The sequence below is a fragment of the Microtus oregoni genome, unplaced genomic scaffold (assembly GCF_018167655.1).
Source record: "Microtus oregoni isolate MIOR12 unplaced genomic scaffold, Mior012 000011F_ref0000422, whole genome shotgun sequence".
NCBI classification, from domain to species: Eukaryota; Metazoa; Chordata; class Mammalia; order Rodentia; family Cricetidae; genus Microtus; species Microtus oregoni.
The window spans coordinates 30,895,111-30,916,754 of NW_024543070.1; the positions used below are offsets into that span (position 1 = coordinate 30,895,111).

General features: G+C 38.1%; 1 protein-coding gene across 1 annotated transcript in view; it reads right to left on the minus strand.

The window, feature by feature from the left end:
- LOC121453516 (putative Polycomb group protein ASXL3) overlaps positions 1-21,343 on the minus strand; it is a 143,839-nt gene extending 122,496 nt beyond the window's left edge. Inside the window, exon 1 of the mRNA XM_041660364.1 lies at positions 21,267-21,343. Within this exon, the coding sequence (XP_041516298.1) occupies positions 21,267-21,322 (56 nt within the window). The 5' untranslated portion in view covers positions 21,323-21,343. The remainder of the gene's footprint in view (positions 1-21,266) is intronic.
- Positions 21,344-21,644: the final 301 nt, after the last annotated feature.

Below are 21,644 nucleotides of genomic sequence, written 5' to 3' on the forward strand. Positions count from 1 at the left end.
TCTACGGCATTTAACATACTCACTAAAATATTTTCCCTGTGAGTTAATTGTCATCTGCTGTTATTCCTCATGGGCAAATGCATGAGAAGCCCGGGGAAGTTTATCCTCCCCTTTGTTCTTCTCAGCTGCTAAAGGTCATCCATTCTTTATCTAGGAGGGATCTTATAATTCTTATCATTCTTACCCAATGGTATGAGTCTGGTATCTGAATTTTCTGCCACATCTATATCACTCTACACATCAATCACACTAGCACAATAGTTCAATAAATACTTATAATTTGCCATAGCTCCCTATAGTTCAGAAAGGAAGAAAGGCGCTCCCCTGGCCATTGCTTCACTTCTGTTCCCCCTCTCATTCTGTCTCTGGCTGTATTCATCCAAAATTCCTTCATCAGCAGAATGTCAGGAAAACTCAGCTCAGAATTTTGCTAGCTATGAGAAAATTTTTACCTTTAAATGTTTGATAAAGGAAACATCTAAAAATAATTAGGACAGTCATTGCTGTTTAAGATTGGTGTTCATAACAATGATTTAATTTAACTTTTTTATTTTTAACCACTTATATTTTCAAGATACTTTTACTGATATCTTTGATTGGGCATATAAACATATTTAATAAACACTCTAATAAAATGCTTCTTGAAATTCAAATATTATAGTATTATGCTGGTATAAAATACATCTGTAAAAATGGTTAGAAATGTATAGTTAAACAACAAACCATTTTATGGAAGACCTAATTTTGATAAGGCTTCTTCCGGAAATTAGATTTTGAAAAGGAAGCATTAATACAAAGACTTGTGCATTCATGTGTTCTTTCTCGTCCCCAAACTTAGTATGTGACACATAGAAACAGCAATTAAGTATCAGCAGCAGGTCTACATAGATGCAGTTCACATTATTCTTGTTTTAGCTTTATCATCATGGAAAGTGATGCAGAAAAGACAGAAGTCTGCAGGGTTTTCAGAAGTGCTTAGGCGTGGTACAAATAAACAGCAATACACAGTCTTAATTCTGGGGGAGGTACCTAGTACAACAAAGGAGGGGATGGATAAAAATCAGTGCAAATGTTAAAAGAGCATATGTAGCAAATTGTGTGTGTGTATTGTGTATGTATAAATAAAGTTCTTCTTTATTATAACAAAATATTCCTTAGGAAAACATGTATTTTGACAGTCCCATGAAGAGAAATGTAGTTCTGGATAAAACAGACTTTTGAACACTGAATTTGACAGCAATGCCAACATTCCAACCAGGTCCACAAAGAATCCGCCCAGAGAACAACTAACTCCAGCCAGGATGAAGGGATCAAGACAGAGAGCAGGAGAATGGCAAGTTAAGAAGAAAAGCCATTATAAACCTATGCTTCCACGTCACTGACCAAATGGCACTTGACTCAATAGCTGTGAATGCTCTGGAACACTATCTCCGTTTATGTTAAAGAAGAGACCTAGCCCACCCTCAATGGTGTAATATTCTTAACAATGGGAAGATCACAGCTTCTGGGTATTTGTCAGAAATTAGGCAAGGAAAGCTCCAGTCCACTCATTAAATGTGTATTAATATTCTGGAGGCTCCGGACAGTCACTTACTTAAGTTTTCAGGAAATAGCTCCTTGAGATACTTGCCACCCACTTCCATGGAATCAATATTTCAGCTAAGGCAGGATATCTTTAGGTACTGCCTTCCTCTCTAAACACTGCTTCATGAACTGCGAAGACAGTGTGGATGCTGAGCACAGCTCCAGTTAAAGTGTTTTGGGGTGAAGGCTGTGTGCCTTTAGGCACTGGTTGCATAAACAACATCAGTGTACTGGGAGAGGCTGACCATCACAGTTTAAAGAGCCTACAAACACCTCCCTTTTGACAAAGATGGCTTATAAGCATATATCAGTTCTGGTTTAGTTGGGGGAAAAATTCATCTGATGCTGATAGTTACCCAACCACATCAAAGAAAAACTACAAGGAGAGCTCCAAACTCCAAGAGAATGGAAAGAACCATTATGACATCTGCGAGCAGAACAGCTGAATTCTCTACACTTTGTTCCACACAGCTCCACATAGGGAAAACAGTGCAGAAATGTTTTTAAGAAACAAAAGCACACACTATTATAAACTGTAAATACTTGGTGCTTGCCTTCTAGCACTGCATTTGCTTGAATAATGACTACCTGATCGACTTCACACATGGATTTTTAAAGCAGTTCCCTTGGATACAACATAAGCTATCATTACTTCATTTTCAATACACACACAGTGAACAAATGTCAGAGAAAAGACATAAAATCCAAATTCTAAAAGGGTAAACATTTGCTGACCCTGAAATCCTTCCTTTTGTCACTGGGCTTGTCAAAGGGGAGTTTTAAGCAAACCCTGCAAGTTTTCAGAATAAACATTAAGCTAGTACATTCCTGTGTCTCCCATTTCCTCCTTGGTTTGTTCTTGCCTCCTAATAGGCATGTTTTTCTTCTTCCTCCCCTCCCCTTCTCTCTGGGGACCCCCACTTCAAATCCAACATTTTCTTGTAGCCTATTTTAATGGAAAAACAAGCCAAGGCTCACATACCGTCTCTTTCCCATTGAATTGTGGGAAGTTAGGCAACATACCCTACTTCGCTCAGCTTCAATTTCCTCATCTATAAAATGAAGAAACAGCACCCTCTTTCTCAATGGTTCTGTGAGGATTTAATGAACTAAAAACTAGAAAGCGCTTGGCCCCGTGCCTGACACTGATCACTTACTGCACAAATGTGAGCTTCCTGCCCTTTTGCCAGGATGACATTCAACCAGCGGCTCTAATGATATTTACACACACACACATCTGTGTTTCCTTTCAGGTCTCTACCTGAACTTCCTGTATGTTCAGCACTCAACACACTTCATTCCCTAATGAAAATAACTGAAATAATATCACATGATTAATTAGAAACCAAGAAGCACCAAATTCCTAAGGAACATATCCAAAATGGAAGAAACTCTAGCAAATTCTTTGTAAAATCTTACAGTGCTTAAGCAGCACAAGAAAAATTAGAGGCAGTATGCATGCTCCTGTATTCCTTAGAAGCAGAACCCAATGCAGTTCTTAGTACAACAGTCAGAATAATGAGGTGCTTTTCAGGGAAGACAAAACAACTCATTTATCCTTAGCCGCAAAGGTAAATTATTCAAATAGTCTGGCTACTTTCGTCCAAGAGTCCTAAATAAATGGGAATAAAAGACTACACCTTCCACCAAGACCATGGAGATGTAGTCAGTATTCACAGGGAAGAGGCCTCAGAGATATTCCAGGGGGTAAAATAAATATTGCTATCCAATATTATCAGAGGAATTTTATGATTCTAGATAAACGTGTTTATATTATATGGCCACAGTTGACAAAGACCATAATTCAAGCAGAAAAATTAAAAAGCACACTATAGCCTTTCATATTTTCACTTCCCAACACACCCCGCTTTCTGAGTTTCTGTTCTAGTCTGCATTGTCACGCTAGAGCAGCCGAAGTGACAGATGTGAGTGACTTCAATTGGGGAATCTCTCTCATCACCTTTGACCCAGTCATTCAGCTCACACTGCCTGGCCTTCAGGCATCCTGTAACTCTCTCATGTCCACTAAATATGAATAAAGAAATGAGCGACTTCTACGGGGTTCCATACAGGAAGACCCCCAATGTCCATTTCACCCACAACACTAGCTGGTACCTACCCGGAAGGAATGAACGGAACCACTCCACTGCAATCCCAGCCACTCCTGCTAGTTCAAGCATTCGGTTCAGCATCACCTCATGACCACCACGAAAGCAGCTGAGGCTCTAATACAATCATCATGGAAAGGTGTCCCAAATCCTTCATTCGAGGAAGAGCCTTCATACACACCAACGCTGTCTCCAAGCCATGCCGGGGTCTGAAACCAGACTGGAAAATATTATATATGTGTATATATAGTAAAACTCCCCACAAACCACTCTTCTACTATGTCATATTTATTTACAGCCACTGAATCCATCTCTATATATATATTGCCTTTTCAGGGTGGAGATAAGAACACTCAGAGAAAGGTTCTTTCCAGTAGAAGGGACGCAGTAAAGCCAGGAAGACCTGGTGCTGCCCGGTAAGGCGGGTGAGGCGATCCCAAATGGAACATACTTTGTCCTGAAGGGAAGAGAGAAAACACAATGTAGGTTTCCAAGCCTGATCTTCTAAACTCGTTAAACAGGATCAAACTATGCTTATATATTTCTAAGGAGTCTTAGTTGTCTCAGGAAATGGCAGTGGCACATTAACTCTTGAAACTCCATTTGATTTTACTAAGCATCTCTTGACTTGCCCTAATCTCACTGTGTGGACAACTCTTCCATAATTGTCACCACCACAGCTTCCACTGCACTCCTGGACTGCCAACTGTGAAGAGTTCTAGACTTATCATGGGCACAGGGCTCATAATCTTGGACTGCACAACAACTTCAGAAGTATAAATGATCAAGAGCCACCCCACGAGCCTTAAAAAGGAAAAGGAATTAAAACTAAAACAAAATCATTTTTTTTCTCCTAACTGAATAGGTTTCTCAAAAACAATATAAAAGACGCTGCAAGGAATTCTCAAGAATTAGCCAGAGAGGTCAATATTGTATTTTCTTGGGCCCTTTGTCAAAAGACTGAGCCTGGCTCCTTTTCAGCATGTCCCATAGTCTAAAATCACTAAATGGTGACAACTAAATATAACTTCCAGTCCCACCACAAATTTCACATAATTTCTCTGTTCCAAGGTTATATTCAGAATAAAATTAAGTGACTTGGATCACCATAGCTTCATTGTCTATGTACTTACCCTAAATTATTGTTTTTTTTTATATGAAGTGAACTGTGATGCACAAACTCTGTTATATTCAATTTCCTTTAAAGCTAATGGAATCCTGCCTCCCCATCTCTTCACTTCCTCTACTGGCCAGGCTCGTCTCATTCCTGTCAGTAACATTCAGTTTACATTAAAATGAAAGAGCTCTAAAATGACCATCTGCTATATTGCCTCTGCTGCCCACCTCATAGATACTTTCTCTCACAACACAATTATTCTGTAGATGTCAAATATCCAGAGATCTTTTAGACAGTTCTGGACCTGAGATTTCTACCAAATATAGTACTCGTTACATTTGTAAGCGTGCTCTTTCCAAACTCCATCTCTCATAGAAAGTGACATGGCTTTCACTAAGATTCATGAGAAGAAATACTGACTCCTTTAGATGGAAAAAAAATCCAGGAAATAATATATTGAAGTTCATAAATATATAACAGCAAAAGTCTAATAGGCATATTTAAATTTACAATCAAGTTGGAACTTTGCATTACGCCACTCACACTGTAAGTTGTTATATCTGACATATGACTGATCCCTGGCAGCACAGTCCAAGGTTCTGACCACAGAAACACTCAAGGAATAAATCTTTTAAAACAACTCTGTAGGCAGATACAAGCTATAGGTGTCTAAGAGAATAGATATTTGATCAAATAAATGTCTGCTGTGATGTGTACCATGATCTAGGAACTGCGTGGAAAACACAAATATGAAAAAGCTGTGTCAACAGCTTTCTAAGAATTTAGCTGGCTTTAGAAAGACATGTAAATGAAACAACGACAACACTTTAAAGCTTCCCATGGGACAGAAAGAAAGGAAATTAGTTTCTGCCAAGGTATTATGGAAAAGTTTCCCCAGGGAAGGTGACAACCTGGATCTTAAATGACAAACGGGAATTATGGTGACAGTGGTCATAATGACCAGCCAAAGCATTAGGATCTATGCACCTTAGCAGAACTTGAAAAATCACTACTCCAAGTAAAATATATTCTATGCTAAATGCTCTTAAATAGGCAGTAAATCTATTTCGGTATAAAGGAAAACACAACACATTATGAGCATATTAAAATGTGAGACTTAATGACAGGACACAAATAACTGCATAGATTTACCAAGTAATTGTACCCTACACATATATAGACTTCCTAAGATGGTGTTCTTGTTCTCTCTTGAAATCCTTTCCCCAAAATTTCATTTTCTGTATGTAAAGCTTAATGTTCAAATTCTGAGCTAAACTTGGATGGCTCCAAGAATCTGGTTAAATGAAGAAGGATGTACTTGCCACTGTGCTACATATCAGGAAAACCCCTTCTCCGAGATTCCAAAACACTTGTCTTCTGTTCCATGAAGAAACAATTGTTTTAAATCTTGTTATTGAATCTTAATTAAGAATAAAACTAATTATAATCCCCCTTTTAAATTCTGATAAAGTTTTATAGAAAATAAGAAGAAACTATCATATATTTCCTTTTGAAATGTCAAGCATTTGAAACCAGCGTGCCAAAATGCTACTGTATATTATTTCAAAATACAAGTTGGACGCCATTCCATCATGATTAACTGTTTCCAAGTTACAAACAAAGCAGCCAACAGTAAAATTTTCTATACCAAATATCTTAAACTTGGCAGCACATTTTCCAAGAGTTTCCAAATCACTTTATCTTTGTAACAACCTTATGATGCAAATAAAGTTGGATTTTCCCTATCTTACTGGAAAGACAAGAGAAAAAGACTGAGTGAGTTATCTAGGCTAAGACATTATGTTTAAAGCAGAGGAAGAGCTAGAATTTGCATTTCCATTCAGTCAATCAGAAAATTTCATCAGCTTATTATATGAAGGGAACCACAGGAGAAAGAAAAATCAATGATACATAAATTCCACCATCAATGGAATGGCAGTCCTATTACAACATGGTAAATTTAAGAGCTTATTAGACACCACAGCAAAGGAACATACACATCAAATTACCATGCATTAGCAAGGATAAAATGATGAATGGAGGCTAGAGGAGGAAAACATCCTGTTTGTATTGGGGCTTGAAGGAGAGATGGAAAGGTTTGGGTTCTTACAAGCTGAGTAGAGTCTGATAGACCTGAAATACGTGAAAAGAACATGCAATATGCATAGCGTTTTTTAAATGTAAAATTGCTGATACATGTCTAATACAAAACAAGCACAAGAAATAAACTGAATGAAAAATAAGATGTGATGGAGGCTGGCACTATTTCCAGATTAGAGCCCCTCTTTAAGATTCCTTCTCTCTCCATTTCTCTCTCGGAACATACCTATCTCCCTCAGGAGAATGACAAAATATATCCCCCAGCTTCCCTTTCAGGTCACTAAAAAGGTGTGTCTGGCTAATGAGGCACAGGTGCAATTGAAACATACTTCCAGAACAGCCTTTAAAGGGATCTCATGCACTTCTCTTTTCAGCTATAGGTTCTCTTATCTGTTAGGATTAAAGCAGATGAAGGGAGATGCCGCAGGAACACAATGCAAGGACCCGGCTGTAGGAGTATGCTGAAAGAACAGAGCTATTTACCTCACTGTCCCTTGGATGCCCTCTACAGATGCTAACCTGAGAAGTGAATGGGAGTGTGCCTAACCCATTTGTTCTAGTAGCCCACAATAGCATAGCAAACCTACATATTAGCTTAATGTTGTAAGTTGTGGCTTAAAGAACAATCAGAAACCTTTTTGTTTCATCTTAGTTTTTAAAATCCACAAAAAACTTTCTGGAAGTAGTAATTACAAATGGTTTCATAAACTCAGCAATAAACCTTTATAATGTGCTTTAAATTTTATTTTTAAATTTTAATTTATATTAACCACATATAATATAAATTATAGCATCAATTTTATTCCACAACTGAGGAACTATTCAGTATATGATGAATTAGTTATAAGTGAGATTTGATAGCCTCAAATGAAACTGAAATTAGCTTTATTTAATCAGATAAATGATATATAATATATATGTATATAAAGTCAGTGTGGTATGAGATATGTATGTATGCACACACATACACACATGCACATATATACTAACACATATATACACACATACATATACACACACACTCACACACACACACACACATATATATATATATATATTCTATACCATGCTAATAACTAAAAATTCACTCATAAAAAGACTCAAATGATTGTTACTACCAGGAAAACCTGAGAAATGATTTTGCCTCAATTTTCACTAGGTAACACATTTCCATTTACCTGTTGAGCTCTTCAGGTCATATAAAAAAACAAATATTTTTTTTACTATTTTAATATTATTATATCTAAATAAATAATTGGTCTTCATTTTATTTATATAGCAACAAGAAAGATATAAGTACAAATAAAATAATACCATAATATGTAAAACATGAATACATAAAAATCACATACAGGTTCAGTGGGAAAATCTGAGAAAAAGAAGAAAATGTGGATGCAGTAGGATGTTTCTGATTCAGTCTGTCTGCAGGTCAAAGTATTGGCCCATGACTCATGCATATATTCCTCATATGTCCTTGAAAAAGGAACTGGGCTAAGGATGGTCAGAAAAATGCTCTTTCAATATGATAGGTTCACGAAGCCTGGCTGGGTTCAACTGACTCTCTGAATCAGTCCATGAAGGAATCAGTATCATCCGTCTATTCTGGCCTTCCCTTGGGCAACATCTCGAAGATAAAGAAGAGTCCACAAAACTAGAGCCAGAATTTTAGTTACATGTATACATTTACAATGTGACATCTCATTGACGTTAACTTCTACCAACCAGTTCACATGCAAATACTACTGGAGTCCAACCCAATGAACACTGAACAAAACTGGTTGAGAGAAAAGCCAGATATTTGCCAGCTTTGCTGGTGGAGACAGAGCAGTCCTTTTTATAAGCCCAAGTTTACTTGTCTTTAGACACAAGAGCCTATGGCTACACAATCTGCCAAGACTAGAAATAAGTCACTATAATGCCAAGTTAAAATCCATTCATAGCTTAGTTTATCCTGATGCAGAAAGGGCTTTGAATGATCTGACTAAAGGGGAGTTTGCCCCCATACTAAGTTTCCAAGCCGTTTTCAAGTTGGAAAAGTACTGACCTCAGTAGGAGGGCTTCTGTAGAACTCAGTCCTGACCCTGTCACTTTAGCAAGGACAGAACTCTGTTATTTAGAATCAGCCTTTCCTATGTTCTTCAAGCAAAGAAACTGTCTCTAGAAAAAGGCTCGAAACTGCTTGGGTAGGTGGACAGAAGGGAAAGGAAAGAGTGGCTTTTAAATTTTGGGCACTTATCTGTTTCTAGTTGTCCAGAAATGTCTCTGAGATTTCTTTGAAAATTCTTCATCCCTTTCATACAGAAAAAGCACAACTAACCTAGCATACAAAGAAATTTATAAAATACTGAAAATGGAGTTACAGCTTTTTTTGTAATATGGAAAAAAGGATGTCTAAAGACAATAAATATATATTGATTTCAATCAAGTTAATGTCTCTAATACTAAAGCTAGGCTTTTAATTGGGAACGGTAAGCTGGAAGTGGTGGCACACACCTGTTAGGAGGGAGATGCAGAAGGAACTGGGGTGCAAGGCGACCTTGGTATTGTCTAATGAACAACTTTGATGCCAGCCCACGAGATCCTGTCTCAATACAAACAAACAACAACACAACAACAAAAAGAAAAACAGAAAACCAAAATAAAAAGTTAGCAGTAATAACTGCATTTAGCAACTCCTAACAGAACTTCTGTGTTCCTGATTCATCACTTTCCTTCTTAGAATTCCAAAGGAATTTGAAGATTCCAAAGAAAGCTTCAATGCCAACTCCAGTACAGAACAAAATCAGATCTGAGCCATTCCCTTAACTACTCATTAATGACAAGGTGTTCCAGTCATTCTTAGTGAATGCTGCTATTCTGTTTCTAGTAATCAGCAAGTTCACTGAACACACATGAACTAGAAAACTAAACAAAATCCATTACACAAATGACTATGTTTCATGTAGGAATGCTGAAGAACAACTCAAGCATGAATCCTAGATAACCACAGCCCGAGGATTCTGCATGTATCAGAAAGAAGAGAGCCTTGTTTCTGTACCTCCTTGGAGAAAAGTAAATGGGTCACAGGAGGGTCATTGACAAGTAGTCCAAATAGAGACTATAAATGAAGAGAACATTACATGATGATTCTCTGAACATGGAGATGTCCTTAAGAAGGCAGTAATGCCACTTCTAAGATTATACTCAGGTATTCACTGGGGCCCCCTTTAGTTTTCCTATCCACATCTCTTAAAAAAAAAAAAAAACAAGATCCCAGCCCTCCCACTTCCACTTACATGTGGTTCAAATAAACACCATCCATTTTCATTCATTTTCCCCACAACTATCCAGACTACAGGCATCTAAAATCAGTTTTTCATTATATATTCATTTTGTTAGCAACCATGCTTTGACCATAATTAGTTCATTCCCTAGAAAAAATTCTAAGATAACAGTAAAAAAGTGGTAATTTTACAGAGTCCTAGATCTCTTTCCCCAAAGCACATTTTACGCCTTTGTAGCACACTACTTTCTCAGACAAACAGAAGTTGTATCTGAAATGTGTATTCTGATGTTAGCAGCTCAGGTCCCCACTGCAAGTCAGTGTGACCTCTGCATGCATCAAGCATGGCCTTTAACATATGCTCAAGGTTTGAGAATCCATGAAATCTATGTAACCTATGACATATCCTTCCCCCACCCATCTATTTCAGTAACAATGCAGCCATAACTTGTAAAACTATCTGAACATGCTTATCTCAAGACAGTCTTGAAAATCAGTAATAAACATCAGTATTATATATAATCTAATACATAGAAGACACCAATCTTGCATCAAAACAGCGACCAAGGATGTGTGTGTGTGTGTGTGTGTGTGTGTGTGTGTATGCAGTCATGTGTATATGTGTGATAGGATCAAATCATTGGTAACTTTTGAATACATGCATGTGTGTTTACATGCGTGCACACATGTAGGTGTGGGTGGACTTGCAAACGTGTGTATGGGTTTTGGCCAGAAGTTGAATACAAGTACCCTCCTCAATTATTCTTCACTTTATTGCCTGAGGCAGGGTCTTGATGAACCTGGAGCTCACTTATATGGCTAGTCTACCTAGCCAGCTTGCCTATGGGAGCCCATCTCCAGCTCCCATGCTCTGGGATTCCAGGTGTGCAGCAGTCCCTGCCAGGCCTGCCGATGTCTTCACTCTTGCATGGCTAGTACTAAACTCAAGAGGTCAAGGTTTTGGGGGTTTTTTTTTCAGGCTCCAAGTGACTAAAAAGGATTAAGGCTATGTGGCTGTGCTATCTAACCCTGGAACCTCAAAATCCATGTTTATTCCTTGCTACTGAATGTACATTATCAAGTTGCTTCATCTGCTTCCATGTCTTGGTTGCCAAAATGGGAAGTCGCAGTATATCTATCCCAATCAAACCTTACTTTAAAAGCTATTAATAACTGATGTAAATTGCCCTTAGCATTAGGCATAGCAGGGAAAAAAACAACAAATGCTAATATTCATTTTATGATCAAAACTCTTCCATTAATTTTCTTGCCATAACTACATGAAATAGAGTTATTTCAGCCGTATGCCAAAATATAAAGAAAAAAAGTGGGTACAAGCATGGGAGTCTCTTTCCTTAATAAACTAATGAATGCAGCACTTAGACAAATACTAACTAGCATATTCATACATTTACGAACACTTTGAAAAACCAAAAATGTTCCCAAACACAAAAACTTAGAAGAGATAGTATGCACTGTGTTTCGGACGTGTTTACAAGAGGTTCTCTTCACAAAGAAAACTCACACCACTAACTCCCAAAGAACAGAGCATACCTTTGCCCACCTCTTCACCACAACAACCTCTAAGTCTCAAGAACACAGAAATATCCTAGGAAATGTGGGGAGAGCCAACCTTCGTCTTTAAATGCCCTCCGAATTATCCAGGCATTTAAAGTAACCACTGATTAGGCTCTCAATTGAGTCCCCCTGTGTGATGATCTTTGTCTTGGAGAACTCATTTCCCTGATCCCTCTGACATTCCTCTCTTTTCTCATTTCTCTAATATTTTTTGAACTGAAATGCTAAGCGCTATTTCCACTCACAATGCAGATTGAAATCAGTTGAGGATTTGGTTATTGGCAGCTTGAAGAGCTCTAAAAGCAAATATGAAACTTTGTTCCCCATCACATGTAGAGGAGGCATGTGTGGATAAATATCTATATTATACACACATATGTGTTGATCTCCTAAATTTGAGACAGAACTGTAGACAACAATTATCAATTTGATTTTGCTTTAGTATGGAGGAGAAAGTATACGATAATCATTTCTAACTAAAGGGCTGAGACTGATTAGGAATCATTTACTATAGCTTTTAGAAATCGTTGCTCCACAAAAATCTCTTCCCTTTTATTGCCTGTAAAAACAAATCAATGCTAAAAAGAAGTCCCTATGTCAGCATACCGAGTGTTTTGCATTTGAATTATACCATCAAGTTCAAAACACTGAAGCAGAACTGCAGCTCCTATTGGCACGTGACAGTTAAGAATGCAGAGCAATGGAATGAGAGGAAGACAAAAGCACGCTGGCAGAGAATTAATAAGATCACCTGGTAAGCGCCATTCCTCGGACAGACTTCTACCTGCACAGAGTACTTGGAAAGGCTCTTGCTCAGAGTAATTTCACAGCCATTTCTGGCTCTATTTCTGCACTGAAATATTTATAGGGTATTCAGTGTTTCTGGGGTAAATTATACCTAGATCTTGGTAAAGCTGAAATCACTTAAATTACCTTTTTTGTTCAATTACTTGGAAGAATGGAGAAAGAAAGCTTGACAGAATAAAAATGTATTAAGCAATGGCCATTTCGTAGCTGTAATTGCACAGCTTAGTGGATATTGATGCCCTCAGGGTGGTAGGCAGTCGCCACAGCTATTTTTACCAAAGGCTGCAAATAAAATCCAAATCCATCCATATTATTTAAATATACATATTATGTTTGAACATGAACCTTCTTATGCTGTGTTAGGAACAACACAGGAAAACACACATTCTCAGTGCACTTTGATGGAGACACAGCAATGAGTGAGCATATTGTTATAGATACCTTCTAACAAAAGCTAGAGAGTCTGGTCCTAGAAAACAAACAGCCTTGCTGTTATCTCAGAGACTTTGGGAATATTCCAAATTTTGAATCATTGTCTCTGATTGAGTGTTGCTGTCTCCCAGTTATCCACAGGATGAACCTGTAGAAATCAGTGTGATGGCACCTCTATAAGATGACTGGTGTTCTGATCTGAGACGGTTGGCTGGTACCCTTGTAGGAAGTAATCCAAGAGTCTGTGGCTACCCATGTGGCTATCGAAGAAAGGCTGGGTGAAGACTAGTAAAAGGGGAGAGATACAAGATGGAGGGGGCTCCAGAAAAGACACCGCCAGACCTCAATTCGGGACTCAGCAGCAATGGCAGAGGCAGTTACTCTAGATCTGACTCTAATTTTGGAACAGAAAGGTAGAACCTTGGAAACTTACTGCATCAGTGTGGGGAACTGCCTTTGTCCAGTACTACAGTCCAACTACACAGCAATGATGTGAAAAACTCCAGTAGAACATGTGAGAGTGCATTAGACACACACATAAATATTGCTTGCTCTCTCTCTCAGACACACATATATACACACATGCACACCGCATATACACATAGTGCATACATATACGCATGAACACTGAACACATATTTATACATATGTATATAAACATATATACATATGCATACATGTACCACACACACATTCAGACACATGACACATAGGTATCCTTGAATGCTATGTTATACTCATACACAGATGAACATACACACACACACACACATGGACACACAGAACTTTATGAATGCCTTATGGGCTCTATCATTCACCATTAGTTAATTAATTAATTAGAGGAAGCCTCCCACTGTGTAGTCCAGATTAGTCCTGGTGCCTAACCCTACCTTCTCAGGAACAAGGGGGAAATTGCATAATGAAAGTTAGCCAACCAACTATGGTAGTACCATCAGATGCCTGCTTTGAGTGCTTACTAGTGCCCGAGCCCAGCTTGGCTAGGAGTGTTCAAAGAAGCTCTGAGCTTCCAGGAAAACATTGCACATAATCATGTGTTAGCTTGAGAACTGCTTTACCAATAAGATGTAAAGGTGTCTTTCTCAGGGGTCATTTTAAGGGCAAGTAAGACGCTTAATGGGGAAAAGCACTTGCTGCCAATCCCAAGACCTAAGTTTGGTTCCTGGGTCCCTCCTGGTGGACTCCACTATTTCATGTGCAAGCACACATCCTCTCCCGCTCGCTCTAACCTAATAAATATGCAAATAAATGTGATAAAAATTTAAAGAATCTTTTCAATTATGCTAACTAGGCAAATTTTTAAGTTTAATTTGACAGACTATAGTCATTTTCAAACAGTGATACTCATATTTAAGCTGAGTACATAATCCATATTATATCATTTAATAAAAATTAATTACAAACAGAAAACAAAATGCCAACACAACATTTAAAATGATTATTTGGGGGCTGAGACACATAGATAATCATCCAAAATCCAAAATTTTACCTACTTATAAAGTATAAAACATGCTTTCTTCTTTCATTTATAAGCTATGTATTATCAGAATGCTTTGGATTTATCCAAAAAAAACATATTATTAGCAATAAACTACTGTCCTAGTTTCATGTAATTTTCACAGAATAAACTTAGAACTTTTTTATTGACTAATTCACAGACTATCATACCGTCCCTGGAATATCTTGCAGTATCAGCTAAGAGATGTTACAACAGATGATAGTAGAGGAAAAGTGGATTTGAAAGAAGATTTCTTTTCTGGGATCAGGTGTTCAGATAAGAAAATGGTACAATATCCCATGTTCATCTTTTTGGGTCTGGGTTACCTCACTCAGGATAGTGTTTTCTATTTCCAACCATTTGCATGCAAAATTCGAGAAGTCATTGTTTTTTACTGCTGAGTAGTACTCTAATATGTATATATTCCTCACTTTCTTCATCCATTCTTCCATTGAAGGACATCTAGGTTTTTTCCAGATTCTGGCTATTACAAATAATGCTGCTATGAACATAGTTGAACAAATGCTTTTGTCATATGATAGGGCATCTCTTGGGTATATTCCCAAGAGTGGTATTGCTGGGTCCAGGGGTAGGTTGATCCCGAATTTCCTGAGAAACCGCCACACTGATTTCCAAAGTGGTTGCACAAGTTTGCATTCCCACCAGCAATGGATGAGGGTGTGACTGAAAAAGCATGGGATAAAACCAGACTCTCTGAACATGGCGAACAATGAGGGCTGATGAGAAACCAAAGACAATGGCACGGAGTTTTGATCGTACTTCATGTTCTAGCTTTGTGGAAGCCTAGCCAGTTTGGATGTTCACCTTCCTAGACCTGGACAGAGGGGGAGGACCTTGGACTTTCCACAGGGCAGGGAACCCTGACTGCTCCTTGGACTGTAGAGGGAGGGGAAAGGAGTGGGGGGAGGGGGAGAGGGGCGGGAGGAGGGGGAGGGAAATGGGAGGCTGGGAGGAGGCGGAAACTTTTTTCTCAATAAAAAATTTTAAAAAAAGAAAATGGTACAATAACCTATATCAAAAGTAAGTATCTGAATACAGACAAGGAGATGTAATCAAGACATGAAGCTGATATGCCTCTTGAAACAACCTGGCATATGAGGATGGGAGAAGAGCTAAGAATGACTCGTATGCAAATTTCCAGTTTGAGCAATGAGTAAGTAAAATTACATACCAACCAAGAACCAGATTATATTGCAAATGTTTCCCTATACACACGTGCCACACACATAACCATATGCAAATTTGTCCTGGGTCTCTGTCTAATCATGCCATTGTCTCACACATCCCTCTCTCAGAGGCTGGCTGTGCACAACATTTCTACAATGAGAGAATTAGATGTTAAGAAATGGCAGGGCTGACACCGTGCGCTAACACTGTAATTCTAAGAACGCTCCAACACAAACAAACTCTTCCACCATTTCAGCGTGAAGGGAAGGCTGCTAACATGGACACTGGAGATAAGGATTGATTTTGTAATAGAAATCATTTGTGTTTCTTATCTCTAGACAAAACATCTCAGCACCCAGGAAGAATCGCCTCCTATAGTGCTAATTAGCAATGTAAATCTCACCAAGAGCAATGTCAAAAGACTTTATTGTTTGTCACTATATGTGGTAATTGAATTTTTGACAGTTTATCCTTAAAATGCAAAATCCTTAATAAACCTCAATTTAAAGTGGGGATCCCAATTTCCACATATCATCACTAAGACTCACAGAAAGGAAAACATAAAATGCATTAAAGCACAAGGTAAAAGCAAATTTATTCAGAAAATAATCAGTGACGATAAAAAGATTTTCATCCATGTTAGAATAATCTCAAAACCTTGGTTTCTCAGAAGAATATTTTACATTGCAATTTTTAAAGTGTGTCTGCCTTCTGAGTAACACTAAAACAAATAGAGATTATTTAGAAAACTGTTCAAGTGTCCCTACCAGGATGTATAATTACAGGCTGCTACTCTGTAAAATTTTAATGAAAACTTTAACATATTTTTAAATAGTAAGGCATCTATAGCATTGTTAAAACATATTCAGAAATACTGGCCTGTCTCTGACCCTTAAGAGATTGAGTTGATACTTTCTCTGTGTGGAAGCATGTGTGTGTATGTGTGTGTGTGTGTGTATGTGTGTGTGTGTGTGTGTATGTATTTCCTAATGACCCTATTAGCTCTATTATAAACTACTTACCTATTCTCAAATAGTATCAAAACTACAAGAAGACTCATGTCTCATTAATTACTGGTATTTTCTGATAGTGCATAAGTGATTGGTACTCATTTGTGACTGGTTGCTTGTTTTTGCTCTTGTTGGGTGAGTGATACAAGTCCAAATCACTTTGAAGTGTCTAGCTATGCCCTGCTAACAGAACGTTTATTTACTGATAGAGCATCGCCTTAAAAATTACATGACACAGGACAGCAAGAAATACCCTGTGGTACCAAAACCACCACAGTGTTCCTCCTAGAGAGGCAAATCCTAAATAAGAAGTCAAGTACAGAAAATCAACAGTGAGACAGCCTGCAACCTTCCAAAACTAGTGAACTGGGTCCAGCTGTCATTTCTGACTGCAGGCCAGTGCGCATTCTGACAACCTGGAAATGGCCAGCTGAGGAGCTCACAGTGTATCAAACATTCATCTACAACATAGCATGGAGGAATGTGCCCACCATCCCCTCTGTCCAATCAGCATGACTATTTGATTGCAAGATTCTGACCATCTGAATAGTCTTCCACACAACTGTGACTGATTAGTTTTGACAACTAATAGCCCTGAAAGACCTGAGTCTAAGTATCATCAGAATCAGTAAAGCATAAACACAGATGGACCAGATATTTTATATCACAAAACTATACTGATAAATTCCTTCATTCAAGTATATGAAGGGGGAGCAAAGTTTACCATAGATATGAAAAACGGAACCTGGTCTACAGAAACGGTACTGGGATTGCATTAATCAACTTTCTAACCACATTCTGACAATTTATTATATTCAGATATCCTTAAAAACTCATTCTGGCTTTTTCAGATAAATTCTAATCATGGTTTAGATATTTCATAAATAAACATGGAAATGGCACATAAAATCTGTGTTCTTTTTATCATGTCTACCTAAAAATACATAACTTAAAGTGTTACAAAGAAGAAAAGTCAGTATAAAATGTCATGAGTGTCAAAGTAACACTGTTAAATCTATTCTAATATCCACATTAGCTATGTCAAATGATGGACACTGTGAACTTCTGGAATTATAAATTTAAACCAGTGGTTTTAAAGGATCTAGAATTAAGCCACAGAACCCTGCTTCCCTTGTTCATGGGTAATCTTCTTTAGATGCACGCACAAGTATTTAATAGGGCTGCTGCAGACTAGTGAGTCCCTTTTTGATCTTAAAACAAGTTATTGAATAGGATATAAACCACATTATGTTGGTTTGGCCTACATGACTGTAGGCCAAAGTCATCAATGGAAGCCAGAAAATTAACGTGGTAAGAAAGAAGACTCAACAACTATTTATTGAGTATCTTCTGAGTGCCAGGAGAGTTAGATGTTCTCTCTGTCCTTAGCAAGCTCATGGCACCTGCTCAGAACACTGTGCAACCCTGGAGTGCAGCTACACAAGCTGCAGAGGTGACCCTGGTCACAGAAAAGGAAGGAAAGACCTCATACAGCTTTATAGGAATGCTCTTAGTTGAGCACCTGAAACACTGAGAGATTCTGCCGACACTTACTTAGAAATGCTAGGGACAATGGAGGACTGTCACTCTCAGAGCGCTACAGACACATCAGTCACCCCAGGATCACTACCCTGTACTTGATCAAGCATATCTAAGCTGCTTGTATTTAATGGAAAACACAACATTAATAAATAACAACAATTAATCATCCAGGGTTGACCTTCTGATGATGGAATTTGTAAACGTTACCTAAGGAAAATAGATACAGTTACACTTCATTTATTCAGCTACTTTAAATATTTGGAAACATCTAAAAACTTCAAAAGCAGCAAAACAGTACATTAGGCAGGTAAAAGAAATGTCAGCACCTGTTCTCTGAAACAACACACAGAAAGAATAAGACGGTTCCAAGCTCACACAGAGTCTGTGGAGGTTTGCGTTAGAGATAATTCTAACAGGCAAGCGAAGACTAGAAACCAAGGGAAGAGTGAACAGAAACACACAAGCAGTAAATAACAGATCACAGCTGACCAAAGAGCAGAAAATGAAAGATACAGAGAAAATACATGAAAACGTGAAATGCATGTCTGAGGCCATTCAAAAACAGAACTGGCTTTACAGATGACCGTGCAATAAGGAATGGCAATATCTCTCTCTGCCTTTCCCTTGGCTCACGCACATGGGAACTGCCTGCTGGGGTTCAATAAATAACAGCACCAGTCTATCGGCACTTGTAACACAATGATTTTCCACACAAAAGGATGTGTTAATAAGGAACTGAGAGAGGATGAATTTAGGGGCATACAGAGTTGTATATTCCTTTCCAGTGTTCTTAATTACTCTGTGAAGACATTTTGTTTTGGAGTTTTGACTGGCTTTGCTAACAGCATAACTATGAGATACTTTAAAGCACAACTCTGCAAAAGAGAACATTTCGAAAGCAAGATGATCATAATGGCAATTCAAATACTGTTGAGAACCACTTTTCAGGAACCATATATTGCAAGCTAAAACAACAGTGGTAGTAACTCTTTTGCATAAGAATAGATGTGTGTATGTGGTGTGCATAAATGTACATGCTTATAAATTGTGTGTGTGTGTGTGTGTGTGTGTGTAAGTGCATATGCATGTGGGATCCAGAGTCCAAATTTGGCTTTCTTTTATCACTCTCTACTTTATGTTTTGAGACGGAGTCTCTGTTTGAACTTACAGCTCATGGACTAGGCTAGGCTATTTGGCCAGTGAACATTGGGGAGCCTCCTGTTTCAAATTCCCTAGCCCTAAGATTATAGGCACATACCACCATCCCCAGGCTTTTGTTCATTTTGTGGGGAACAAACTCAGTTCTTTATGCTTGTGCTACAAGCACTTTCCCCACGGAGCCATTGCCCCGGTCCTGAGGCAGACAGCTTAATGAACGAGTTTCAGTCACCTACTTCTAGGCATACAATTCAAAAATGTGATAGCAGATTGCCCTGGGACAAGGCTCGAGCCTTTGACATGTGTAGATCGTGACTCCCTCTTCTCCTTTGGTTGTGACATGAACATTTTCAATGCTTTCTCAATAAAATAAATATTTTTAGCTTTATCGACAGGTTAGCAAAGAGAAAAATTGTCAATTTCCCCCATCATATTCCCTAATTTCTCATGCTGACATCCGGCATAAACCAGGATCTCCTACTGTGGGGCTTTTGGGCACTATGAGCAAATGGTCTCCTACCGTTGCCACCACCGTGGCAACAGACTGATAAAATAGTGCAGCTATATTATCTCACTGTGTTTCTTCATGGGAACCAGAAAAAAGTTCCCCAAATGGAAATGAAAATATGAGCACCTATACCCCACTGATTGTGATGCCATTTAGACAGCTGCAGACTAATGGTACTCACACTTCAAATTCAACAGAAATCACAGGTGAAATTCGAGTCTAAGAAAAGCTGGGCTTGCGGATATTCATTCCTCACTACCTGTCTATCTCAATATCAAAGTACTAAAAGGTATGTCAGTAAGTTTAATGTCTATCAAACTATAACCATTGTGACTCTAATGTTGCTATTTCTATAGCTTTCAGATAGCCAACTCACACAAATTCTAATCGATATAACACAGCTAATAACAAAGATATAAATCAACATGATTATTGTGCTATGTAAAAAAAATATGTTTTTTTCCTTAGGTGGTATCATCTGTGTGGTCAAAACTAAAGCTGTAAAATTAATATATAAATGTAAATGACCATCATGAGTAAACACAATGTGGTATATTTATACAACAGAAAATTATTTGACAACAAAAAGTAATGAACTTTTGGTGTATTTTACAACAACAATCATTATTGAAATCATAGCACTAAAGGGGGAGCCAGAAGGCTATATTTACATGAATTCCATTTATAGATCATGTCAGAATAGAAAATCCATAAAGACAACAAAGATTAGTGGCTACTGAGGGGTGCCAACTGGAGAAGAATAAGTATAGGATTTTATTTTAAGGTGACTACAGAAGTGAGGATGGCTGCAGAGACAAGGCACCAAAGGACAAACTTTATTATAGGTGAATCCTATCTTAATAAAGCCACTATTAAAAAATAAATAGAAAGTCTCACCATCTGATAAAAGTCACTCTGAGTTGAGGTCTTCAACATAAGAGGACTACATTTTCAGCCATATTTTATTGGCCCTTTGAATTTTATCAGTCTGCTCATCTTTATAGCCCAGGTTCTATTAAGCCTATAAAAGTGTTTCTCTTGTACTGCTTAATTTCAGAAACACTATCTCCTCTTGAGGGAAAGAGGAGTAACTCTGATGTGGGGCTAAACCACAATGCCTTTCTTTGTTACCAACGACTGCTAGGTATCAATCCACCAAAGGTGATATATTAAGTTAACAGGCAGCTCTGGGGAAAGCTTGGGTCACCACAGCGTTTCGTTGCAATCACAAGAGAATGTGTGGATACTTATTTAATTCACCATCCACTACAGTGTTAACTAGAGATGTCTTTCTTGCTTCACTAGTGGCAACCATTAGTCAGCGAAAGAGAAAATGACTTAAAGATGGATACTGACCTTGTCTCTTTTAAGCCTTCTTTCTGAATGACCTCCAGAATCTGCTTTGCTGTCATTGGGGAGTTGGGGTGTTTTTCTAGTGCCTAAAAAAATAAAAATGAGCGTAAGACATGAGACTCCAGATTATTGCATGGAAGCATGCAGAATGGAAGCTTTACAGGAAGCACAAGTTCTCTTCCTTAAATTCTAAAGAGGAAGGGAATTTCAGGCCAAAATAAGTTCTCACTGCACAGCTCAGGAGACCAAAGGGAGAATGACACCCCTCACCCGTGATCAGCACTATGAAATCAACAACTTCTGCAAGATTGGGGGTTGGGGAATTCTTTCAAAAAAACAAGTCACAAAGGCATACATGTCATAGAAGATGTGTAAACCATG